This window comes from Neophocaena asiaeorientalis, unplaced genomic scaffold (genome assembly GCF_003031525.2).
Source record: "Neophocaena asiaeorientalis asiaeorientalis breed wild unplaced genomic scaffold, Neophocaena_asiaeorientalis_V1.1 scaffold78, whole genome shotgun sequence".
Classification (NCBI taxonomy): Eukaryota; Metazoa; Chordata; class Mammalia; order Artiodactyla; family Phocoenidae; genus Neophocaena; species Neophocaena asiaeorientalis.
This window is the reverse complement of record NW_020175018.1, coordinates 20,174,425-20,186,399: the sequence shown is the minus strand read 5'-3', so window position 1 is coordinate 20,186,399 and position 11,975 is coordinate 20,174,425. Positions and strand designations below refer to the sequence as shown.

General features: G+C 52.2%; 1 protein-coding gene across 3 annotated transcripts in view; it reads right to left on the bottom strand.

Annotated features, from left to right (window-relative positions):
* EHMT1 (euchromatic histone lysine methyltransferase 1) overlaps positions 1-11,975 on the bottom strand; it is a 76,182-nt gene that overhangs the window by 57,342 nt on the left and 6,865 nt on the right. Inside the window, exons 3-5 of one of the 3 annotated variants that reach the window (XM_024762138.1) lie at positions 6,112-6,292; positions 2,659-2,816; positions 2,295-2,483 (exon numbers count right to left, since the gene is read on the bottom strand). In XM_024762138.1, the coding sequence (XP_024617906.1) occupies positions 2,295-2,483; positions 2,659-2,816; positions 6,112-6,292 (528 nt within the window). The remainder of the gene's footprint in view (positions 1-2,294; positions 2,484-2,658; positions 2,817-6,111; positions 6,293-11,975) is intronic. The other 2 variants (XM_024762139.1, XM_024762140.1) reach the window with 2 other exon arrangements.

Here is an 11,975-nt window from a genome sequence, read left to right as displayed (position 1 = left end):
CCCAGGGAGGGGCCCGGCCAAGAGCAGCTCGTGGAGCCACAGGCAAAGCTCCTTAAGGAGACTGGACGTCCAGAGTCAAGTCCCCACTGCAGGCGGCGGGGAGTACAGGTCTGTAAAAATCACCGTTCAAAATTCCACCGCAAGACTTAGGACACTGCTTCCTTCCTACACGAAAGGGATAAAATAATAAAAGATGGAAGAGAAAAAAGAAATGATATCTTAAATCATTTTAAAATTTCCTTTAAATCTCTAATGTCAGCATTTTCTACCAATTTATTTTTGAAAAATTATACCTTAATAGCTGGGCCAACATTTAAAATTTTGCCCCAAAACCTGCTAAAAAATAGAACTGGCATAAATGGCTAATATGAATCTGAAATTTAAGCAACACTAAGAAAAAACATGGCCAAACTCCAGAAGCTGAAAGAAAATGCTTTACACATGTCAAAGGCTGCACCCACAGGGCTGATGCAAAGTGCAAAAAGCTAACCAACAAAATCATACACTTCAAACAAGTCACTGTTGCGACAAACTCACTGGAACGTCTCTGCCCACCCTTAGTTCCAGAATAACTCGTAAGGTGTAATGGTCCATCTTAAGGATGCTCCAAAGTTTTCTCAGACAAGTCTGAGGCATGGACAGTAAATCCACGGCTCCACACGTCTGCCTGGCTCTCAGCCACAGTTTCGCCTTCGTGTCTAACTCACCCCTCCCCCAACCAGAAGGGCCCCAACAGCAACAGCCACTCTGCTCAAGTCTGCGCCCGGCACGCCTGGGCCCCCTGAATCACTGAAACCATACAAGCCCCGTGGTCCCTGTCATGTTGCGGCAAAGACAGAAATGAGGGTCTTTTCTTTTCTGACAAACAAGGAAAATAAAGGAGCCATGGGCAGGCTATGGAAACAACATAAACTGGCCTGAAAGAGTTAATCAATCCTAGCTTTTCTTTCTTTTTTTTTTTTCCCTTGGCTGCACTGGGTCTATCCTTGCTGCACGCGGGCTTTCTCTAGATGCGGCGAGCGGGGGCTACTCTTTGGTTGCAGTGCACGGGCTTCTCATTGCAGTGGCTCCTCTTGTTGTGGAGCACGGGCTCTAGGGCATGCGGGCTTCAGTAGCTGTGGTTCGTGGGCTTCAGTAGTTGTGGCTCATGGGCTCTAGAGCGCAGGCTCAGTAGTTGTGGCGCACGGGCTTAGTTGCTCCGCAGCACATGGGATCTTCCCGGATCAGGGCTCGAACCCATGTCCCCTACACTGGCAGGCGGATTCTTAAGCACTGCGCCACCAGGGAAATCTCAACCCTAGTTTTATTTTAACTGTTACTAATCTGTAGTGTCTGTAACTAGACTTACCCTTCACAAAGCTAACCTCTAACACTCTCTGACACTATGTGAATTACATCCTGCACTCCCCTGTAGGAAATCACCCCTTGTAGCGTTCTGCATTTTAGAAAGAAGGTCGCAGCCGATAACCCAGCCGATAACAAACGGACCCAATTACCGGGCTGCCTGACACCAGCGGTGACTGTTTTGAAATAATGCAAGAAGAAGAAAAATTCAAGACCTTCATTACTTTGATCCTTATCACCTATCCCCAGACTGCAAGCTCCACCTAGAAGACCTCTCCTGATTCCCCGGGGGAGGGGGGACACAGTTCTTGAGGCACTAGCCTGCTGTGTTCCCTTTTCGCCTGGCAAAGAATAAAGCTATTATTTCTTTTCCTCCAAAACTCTGTCTCTGCATTTCTGTTCGGCACCGGTGCACACAGAGCCAAGATAAGGCATCACCACCCCCAGCCGGTGCCACGCCTTCAGGGCCACCACACCGCCAACCCCGAGCTCGTCCTGGGTGGACACGGATGAAGCGTCCATAACGAGGACACGCCAGCACACGTACCACCCCACAGGCCTGTCAGCAGCCCTGGGCGCTCACTCCACTGGGAGGACAGAGGCCTCACCTGCGGAAGGACCACACCTGTGCCGGGTGCCTGGGACACTGTGCCAAGGCCAAGGGCAAGCCGTACTGGCACTTGGTCAGCCACGGTTAGCAGTTTGGGTTATTAATGGTATTATTCCTGTCACTCCCAAGCCTAAAAATGCTCAGGCCGTTTACTTCCATGAACGCTGCACGGGAAGACAAACACTTCTCTGATGAAAATAAACTACCTAAAAATTCAAGAGAAATAAAATATAAGAATCCCAGCCAGAAGTAAACAGGGGGCTTTATTAAGGCCCAGAAGCGCCCAGCCGCCACCCCTACCCCCGCCAGGACCGAGGTCTGCGGTGTGCGTCCCGCCCACCTTCTGGCTGCGGTCAGGCTCCAGCGCACTGTCCTTGGAGGCCCTGCTGCCCTCGGCAGGGAACGCGGTGGCCGGCTGGGCGCCCTGCTCCTCATCCTCCTCCAGCTCCTCCGAGTCATCCTCCTCAGAGTCCATGTCTAGGCTCTCCCCGTTCACATGGAGGGAGCCGTCACCCAGGTCCTTCTCGCCCTGGAACACGCCAGAAGCCCACATCAGGACCCCGCCAACTCCTCGGGGCAAGGCCCACGGGGCGGGGCAGGGGAGGGGGTGGCGACTGTGCCGGAAGACGAGAGCTTGGGGCGGGCGGGGGCCACCCTGGAGGAGAGATGGAGGGCAGCCCCCGCAGCCTGGCCCGCACCCTTACCTTGGAGCCCACCGTGGAATGAGTTATGCTCTTAAACATCTCAATCACCGTCCTCTGTTTTAACACTTTGGTCTTTTTCTTAGGAACCAGGCTATAGGTTCCCATTCTTCGTTTTTTCTTCCGAGATACTGCAGCTGCTAAAACAAAAGGCAAGCAAGCTAAAAAAAAAAAAAAGTCAAAAGGGGACGAGAGAAGAAAAGAAATGCCATTCAAATGTTTTTAGGGGTAGGTGACAGTTCACAAACTCTGATCACCAAAATCATCAGCACTCAACAGTGTCTTAAGTTGCACAGAGAAAGCTGAAAACCCGTCACAGATACAGGATCTGTCCACAAGGAGACACCGAGCTGTACGGAGGGCAAACGTGAGCACGCCCTCCCGAGCAGGCAGCACAACACCGGGAGACCCGCAAGCTGGCAGGAGCGGGCCCGGGTGCACCTGGGACAGCCTCTGAGCAGGCCTCTCCGAGGGGCTGAGAAGGGAGGGCCTCCTCCAGACGCCCTCCTGCTCGTGTGTCCAGAGGGTCCGCCGCTGACGTGCAGCCACTGAAGAGTGGACTTACACCCCTGTCACCTGGACCCTCCATCCTCGCTCAGCACTTCACGGACCACGGGGAAGGATACTGGAAACAAGGGCCCAGCGAGCTATCCCTGCACACAAGGGCCAGGGAGGGAGAGGCCTGGGAGCAAGGTCTCCTGACAAGCGCAGCAGTGGAGGGGGTACCGAGCAGGGGCTTGGGGACTCGTGGCCCCTGACGCCATTCTGGGCAAAGCAGCCCCAGGTTTACTGCTTTGACAGAATGAGGGTCTCTGTGATGTTTTATTTTTGTAAAAAGTTCCAGGGTATTAAAAAAAAAAATCTGAAAACCACTGCTTTAAACACGGAGGAACTCCACGAAAGGGCTGAAAGAAATACCTTACGTTTTATTTCTACGAAATGCAGAGAAGGGATACGGGGAGAAAGGATGCACGTCGGCCATGGGTGCCGGGGGTCAGAATGACAGCCCCTCGCAGGTGCGTGGCGAAGCCAGGACACTGAGGACAATCGCCACGTGGGCCACACGTGTTTACGTGGAAACGCCGACCGTCCACGCGCTGAACGGAGCACAGGTGAGCTGGCGGAGGTGCCCCCCCCAGGAGGAGGCAGGTGGGTTGTGAGCTCCGTGCAAACTTGCCATCTCGTCTCCGCTCACGCCGCGGCACGACGGCAAGAGCAGGCCCTCCGGGGCGGGGCTGTCACCACAGTGACAAGGAGAGATGGCCCGAAAGCGTGCACTTCCTGTGACAGCGTAATGCACCGGCCAGGGGAAGTGGGGAGGAGGAAGGTTTGAAGAACGAGGCAGGCCGTTCCAGGTCTGCAGCGACGCCGTCACACAGGGCCACGTCCCCACGGGCCCCTGCTCCCCCCGGGGTGAGGACGCTGCAGGCACAGCAAGAGGGGCCTGCCACCTCCCTGGGGAGGGAGCCGGGCAGCTGCTGCAGGAGCGCCAGGCACCAGGCCGTTCACACTGTCCTGAGCCCGCAGGCCCCGTCTCCGCCTCCGGCCCTCAGGTAAGGAAACAGAGGCAGAGAAGGACCCATGTGGGAAACTGCTCAACACACTCAGCATTTCTGTTTAGAAAACTTGGATTGAACAGATAAGGAAATAATAAAGCTAAAACAGGAACAATCTTAATTTTTATTAAGATAAAAGATCCTTGTGGCTTGCAGGATCTTAGTTCCCTGACCAGGGACTGAACCCACACCCATGGAGTCCTAACCATTGGACTGCGAGGGAATTCCCCAATCTTAACTTTTTAACAGAAGTACCGACTCCTGACATTCCTCGCCAAGCCCTACACACATGGGTTTAATTCCACAGAGACATGCAACTCTGTCCAGCTTCAACTCTTTGAAACAAATAATACTGAGCTGAAATAGACCAAAAGTTGGAGGTGGTGGGGAGACAGACTGACCCTGTTTTCTAACCAACCACAGCGCTCCAACAAACAGAACACGGACTCCCTGGAGACACAGCTAGTCCCAGGACTGGGGAAGGACAAGACGGGCTGGGTCCACCTGGTGTAGCCAGGAAGTCCTCACAAAGTGATGGGGTCACATTGGAGGACTCAGGAGCCAGCCTGAAGGGCAAACCTGGGACAATTTGAACATGATGGCGACGGACTGGAGCCCAGAGACTCACAAAAGGATCCATGAGTTGAGACAGAGGCAAGGCTGGAAAGGGGAGGCCCTTCATTCCAGCAGAAGCTCCGCTAGGAAGTAAGGACAGGGCGATGGAATTGGAAGCCATCCTGGGGCGATCAGTCTGGGAGTGGGTCCCTAGATGCTCAAGCTGCCAGGTGGGACCATGCAACCCTCTAAGCCCCGCCTCCAAAGACACAAAGGACAACAACCCAAGGGCCTGTAGATCCAGCCCTGCCGCAGCAGGACCGACACCCACACCCCACTCCCAGGGGACGCAGCAAGGACACACGCCCCTCGGAGACGGCAGTGACCTGAGCCTGACCCGGGAAGACAGCAGCGACCCCAGGGGGACGCTCCAGATGTCCAGGCGCACACTAAGGGACTGCAGGAAGCCGGCCAGAAATGCCTCCTGGGACAACTGACTGGCAAAGGTGAGCGGGGCCTGAGGCCTGGACAACGCGTCACACGGGGGGCCCTTCCAGGCTCTGACACTACAGCGACTGCCCGAGAGGGCGCCACGCACAACAGGGACGCGCCCAGGGCCCCATGTCTGAAACTTCCACGCACGTTCAGAAGTAAATGTTACACGCTGGGCGGGAGAAGGATGCGCGACTGTGCACGGGGTGGAATCGGGGGAGGGGGACGGGGGAGGCCACAGGCATCCTCTGCAGAACCTCTGGTCTGAAATTACTGATAAGCAACAAGTGTCCTGAAAGTCCTAAGGAAGACAGGCCCCAACCAGCACATGACCACCCCAGGGCAGCCCCTCGGGGGGCCGCCTCCCCCTCGTCTGTGAGTCCTCAGCGATGTGAGCCGGGCCTGGCAGAGAGGCCTGTCTGCACTGGAGGGGTCTGCAGAGGAAGCAGGCTCTACGGGCATGCCTGCCACGGCAGCCTCCCTGGGGGCCGCTCACCAGCGCCCCCCTCCTGCGAAAGGCCCCACAAGGCACCCGATGCTCCTCCACGCCCCCAGGTGAGCGTGAGGAGAGGTGGCTTGGGGTGGGAGGGGGCCGCCCCACGGCCACCCGCACCTGAACCACGGCGCCCCTGCGGTACTGAATCCATGAGCTGGGAGACTCCTCAAATCCAGAGCCCTCCACCCAATCAGACCAAGGCCGCAGACGGTCGGAATGAAAACGATCTTCACCTGGAAGCTGAAAACAAGCGGAGGACGCGACGCAGCACCGGGTGAGGGTGGAGCGGGGCCCGCGTCCTCTGCGGTGCAGGCTCGGGACACGCCCGAGAGAGAGGCGGCGGCAGGTTCCCTTTACCTGTCTGTGCCTTCGTGGTGGCCACGTAGCACTGGTTTTGAGGTAGAGACTGGTGAAGGGGCGGGAAGGGGGGTAAAAGCTGCTGTCGTCCAAAATCCGAGGCGTTTCTGCTCAACTCCTCTTTCGGCTCCTCAGGGTCACGGGCGTCCCGGCCTTCCCTGGGGTCCTTACTGGCCGCGTGCTTCAAAACAAAGACAACGCGACAATGACGCACAGGCAGGCAGCGATGAAACAGCGTGCTTCTCCCACCAAACCCCTCCCCCGAGAGATGTGCGCTGAGGAGAGAGGGGAGAGCGCAGAAACCCGCTGCCACCAGAGCGCCTGTGACAGGCGCGGGTCGGCGTCACAGGCCAAGAACAGAGTCTGGGTTTCTGCAGGGAAGTAGCAGCGGCTGTGACACATGCGGCACCCAGAACCGGGACCGTCTCCCACCTGGGCCTTTACAGAAAGCCAGCCAGCCTGTGATTTAGGTAATAAACTATGACTACGTTTGCAAATACCCAGATGGGGCACATTCCAGGTGATCACGGCTACACAGTGCACATCCCCCAAGTGGTTTTCACGCCACGACAGACCATCATGTTACACGTTAAAGACGCTTTTGCTCAGTTTTACCCATTTCCTCAGTGTCTCGGCCTTAGCCTTCTGAGACCACAACAGCCTGTGATGTGGACGTCAACCCCCTAGCACCGACCAACAGCCCTTCCTTTGCTCCGGACACCACTCAGCACCCCCCCACCACTTGCTTCCCCAGAGTCACCTACAGCCTTGAGACAGTCTGATCTCAAACCCGATTCCACTGAACCACATTTCGTTGTGCACAAAGCAGGTGTGATCCTTCAATGTACGGGGCAGGGAAACTGGACAGCCACCTGCAAAAGGATGGAGGTGGACCTTCACCTTATACCACTGACAGAGATTAACTCTGAACAGATCAAAGACCTAAAATTGTAAGACTCCTAGAAGAAAACGGGGGAAGCTTCATGACATTGGATTTGGCAGTGAATCCTTGGATATTACAACAAAAGCACAGGCAACAAAAGAAAAAAGATAAATTAGACTTTATTAAAATAAAAAATTTCTTATAGGGACTTCCCTGGTGGTGCAGTGGTTAAGAATCCACCTGCCAATGCAGGGGACACAGGTTCAAGCCCTGGTCCGGGATGATCCTACATGCCGCAGAGCAACTAAGCCCATGCACCACAACTACTGAGCCTGCGTTCCAGAGCCCACGAGCTACAACTACTGAAGCCCGCGCGCCTAGAGCCTGTGCCCCACAACAAGAGAAGCCACCGCAGTGAGAAGCCCGCGCACAGCAACAAAGAGTAGCCCCGGCTCACTGCAACTAGAGAAAGCCCGTGCGCAACAACGAAGACTCAACGCAGCCAAAAATAAAATAATAAGATAAAAAATTTCTTATAAATCAAAACCACAATGAGACATCACCTCACGCCTGTAAGAATGGCTACCATCAAAAAGACCACAAGTAACAAATGTTGGAGAGGGTGTGGAGAAAACAGAACCCTAGTGCACTGCTGGTGGGAATGCAAACTAGTGCAGCCACTATGGAGGTTCCTCAAAAAGTTAAAAATAGAACTACTATATGATCCAGCAATTCCACTCCTGGGTATTTATCCAAAGAATACAAAAACAATAGTTCAAAAAGATAAATGCACCCCTGTGTTCACTGTAGCACTATTTATGATAGCCAAGATGTGGAAGCAACCCAAATGCCCGTCAACAGACAAATGGATAAAGAAGATGTGGTGTATTTATACACACACACAATGGAGTATTACTCAGCCATAAAAAAGAATGAAACCTTGCTGTTTGTGACAATATGGATGGATCCAGAGGTACTACATTAAATGAAATAAGTCAGAGAAAAAGATGAATACCATGATTTCACTTATACGTGGAATCTAAAAAGCAAAACAAATGAACAAACGTAACAAAACAGAAACACTCATAAATACAGAGAATAAACAGCGGGTAGAGAGGTGGGGGAGGACAGACAGAACAGATGAAGGGGATTAAAAAGTACAAACCACCAGTTATATAATAAGTAAGTCACGGGGATGTAACACACAGCATGGAGAATACAGTCAACAATACTGTAATAACTTTGAATGGTGACAGATGGTAACTAGACTATTCCTGGTGATTCTTTTGCAATATATAAAGATATTGAATCACTATGCTGTAAACCTGAAACTAATATATTGTAAGTCAATTACACGTCCATTAAAATTTTTTTTAATTTCTATGCATCAAAGGACAAAATCAATAGAATGAAATGGCAACCTATAGAATGGGAGGCAATATTTGCAAATTATATATCCGATAAAGGAATCATACATAGAATATATAAAGAACTCTACAGCTCAACAGCAACAAAAAATCCCAATTTAAAAATGGGTAAAGTTCCATTAAAATTTTTTTTAATTTCTATGCATCAAAGGACAAAATCAATAGAATGAAATGGCAACCTATAGAATGGGAGGCAATATTTGCAAATTATATATCCGATAAAGGAATCATACACAGAATATATAAAGAACTCTACAAGTCAACTAAAAAAACAAATGACCCAATTTCAAAAAGGGTAAAGCATCTGAATAGATATTTCTCCAAAGAAGACATACAAATGGCCAAAAAGCACATGAAAAGATGCTTAATTTAACATCACTGATCATCAGGAAAATGCAACTCAAAACCGCAATGAGACCACCTCACACTCCTGGATGGCTACTATCAAACAAACAGAAAACAAGTGTTGGTGAAGGTACGGAGACACCGGGGCCTCGGTGCGCTGCTGGGGGGAAGGTAAAATGGCGCAGATGCTGTGGACAACAGCGTGGGGCTTCCTCAAGAAGTAGATGGAATTATCCTATGATCCTGCAATTCCACTTCTGGGTGCACACTCTGAAGAATCAAAAGCAGGGACTCGAAGAGCTCTTTGTACAACTGTGTTCACAGCAGCATCGTTCACGACAGACAAGGGGTGGAGGCAACCCAAGTGCCCACTGATGGCTGATGGATAAACCAAATGTACATGTGTGTATACGTACACGCATGCAATGAAATATTATCCGGCCTTAAAAAGGAAGGAAGTTTTGACAGAGGCTACATTGTCTCGAGGACATTGTGCTGAGTGAAACAGGCCAGACACAAAAGGACAAATCCTCATATGAGGGACCAAGCGTAGTCAATCCGAGACAGAAAGTAGATGTCAGGGCCCGGGGCTGGGGGTGCGGAAGGGGAGTGAGTGTTTAATGGGGACAGAGCGTCAGTCTGTGGAGACGAGAAAGTCCTGGGGAGAATGGTGGTGACGGCCGCACGACAATGTGAATGTGCTTAATGCCCCTGAGCTGGACACTCAAAAATGTTTAGAACGGTAAATTCTATGTTATGCATATTTTAATAGTGTCCACATCTCTGGGAGTCGACATCGGGGAGATGCCAACAGGCCTGCCAGGGACGGCCCTGGACTCGGCTTCTCCCAGTGCGACCCACGCTCAGCCCTCTGGCTCCTCTGCCAGGCTCCCCGCCTGGGCCCGCACGCAGCTCCTCCTCACACAGCACAGGCCGAGGCCTCCTCCGTGGCCTTCACCGCTAACGTGCCCTGGCACAGACAGCCCTGGTAAAGGTAACCTGTTAGCTGGGTCAATTCTCCAGTCCTTCTCAAATATGTGGGCTTTGTCTCAAGGTCACTGCTTTGACACGATCGCTCCCTCACTCCTCCCACGAACGACCTCAGAAACCACGCAGCTACCACCTCCACCAGTGCTTGCAAGACAGACGTGACACAGGAGCTTAAAGGATAAGTGGATGAAGGCAGAAGCTAAATCTGAGAAGGCAACAGCCACGTGAGGCTCGTTCTCACTCGGGCACAAAATCCATTATTTGATTCAAGGTATTATTTTTGAAAATCTAAAAAACAAAATTAAAAACTGCTGAACTTGAGTGAAGACCCTAAACTCTGTTAGGGCCCCATCATCTGACAAAGCAAACCCACCGAGGCGGAGTGGCAGGGGCCTGACCTCCCGGCGGGGCACCGCAGAGCCCCAGCCAGTCCCCCATGTGGAGAGAGGACCCGCGCCAACACCTACCTGCCACGCGCCCGGGTCACAGCGTGTGACCCAGACGCCCAAGGGCAACCGCGCCTGGCCTCCGCTGGCCTCCCCATCCCAGTGCTCACTCTGCTCAGTGGCTCTCCCTTCCTCACCCCAGCCACTGTCGGGCCTGGCCCAACTGAGGCGAGTCCTCACACCCACCTGGTGCCCCCGCTTCCGGGTGCAGCAAACACCCACCTGCACCCCAGCTGCAGGAGGACCCGCCCCACCCGGACCGAGAGTACCCAGCCAGGCCCGCATCTTCTCTCCATCTTCTCTCCAGAACCCAGGGACTACTGGGGGGCCGTGTGGAAGGAGCCAGGGAGAGCGCAGGGACACAGCCACCCAAGGAGAAGCCAGAGGTCCCCGTGCGGCACCTCCAGGAATGAGCACAATTCAGTTAGGGAGACGGGTCTACACTGGCGTGCCAATGCGGGATAAAAGGGTCTCCTTCCAGAAGTTCTCACTTCCTTTGCGTGAACGGTGGCTGAGTCTAACCCTGTGTCGGCACCTTCTGATGGCACAGGCATTGGGTCCGAGAGGCAAACTGACTCTGCCCTGCCTGGGGATGCGAGGCCACGAGGCTGTGAAAACCCCTGCATTTTTAAACTCTTAAAGGACAATGGATTTCTTGCCATAAGCATGCAACACTCTTTCTATCATAGGGATGACTGTTTTCAAAACGCAATTTTCAATAAAACATGCTTTCCTAAGAAAACCAAACAAGACTAAACTGGGTCTGGGGGGAAGAGAAGCCAGAGGGCAGGAGAGGCCAGGTCTGGACCTGGGCCGGGAGCCAGGAGGGCACCCCATCTCCACGTCTCCAATCCCCTCTTCCGGCAGGGGTCCCAGGAGCAGATGAAGTTTCCAGGGTGTGGAGCGGATGGTCTTGGTCTTCAGGAAATCAGGTTCCAAAGCCTCAAAATCCTTCCCTTTTCTTTCACTACAAGTGACCAGCCCGAGAGTGCTCAGTAATTTCCAACAAAGTATGTGTTGCAATTGACTGCATGCTGCTATTAATCACAGTAACTCCAACCAGAACGAAGCTAACCCTCAGATAAACCTTATGGTCAGAGATATTTCGTGAAATTAAATTTCAGACTGCTTTTTTTTAACCCCCTAGAGGGATATAAAAAAATGTTTGAGAATAAAAATACATTAGAATAAAATTCTAAAGTGGGGATGGAATATGAGTACGATTTCGAGGAGATAAATAAACAATGTTGTCTGACATGCATTTTAAACTTGATAATGCTGGGCCAAAACATGGTAGGTGAATAAATAAATGAACTTCACCCTAAGCCTCAAATCTAACACAAAAATTGATTCACAACAGGCCATATATTTAAAGTTCACATAAAACTAAAAAACTATGAAAATTAGAGAAAATCTTCAGGATCTAGGGCTGGGTGAAGAGTTCTTAGGCATGACAGCAAAAGCACAGCCTTAAAAGAAAAAAACTGTGTAAGCTGGACTGCATCAAAATGAAGAACTTCTGCTTTAAGAAAAACCATGGGGGGCTTCCCTGGTGGCGCGGTAGTTGGGAGTGCGCCTGCTGATGCAGGGGACGTGGGTTCGTGCCCTGGTCCGGGAGGATCCCGCATGCCGTGGAGCGGCTGGGCCCGTGAGCCATGGCGGCTGGGCCTGCGCGTCCGGAGCCTGTGCTCCACAGCGGGAGAGGCCACAGTAGTGAGAGGCCCGCGTACCGCCAAAAAAAAAAAAAAAAAAAAAAAAAAAAAAACAACAGGG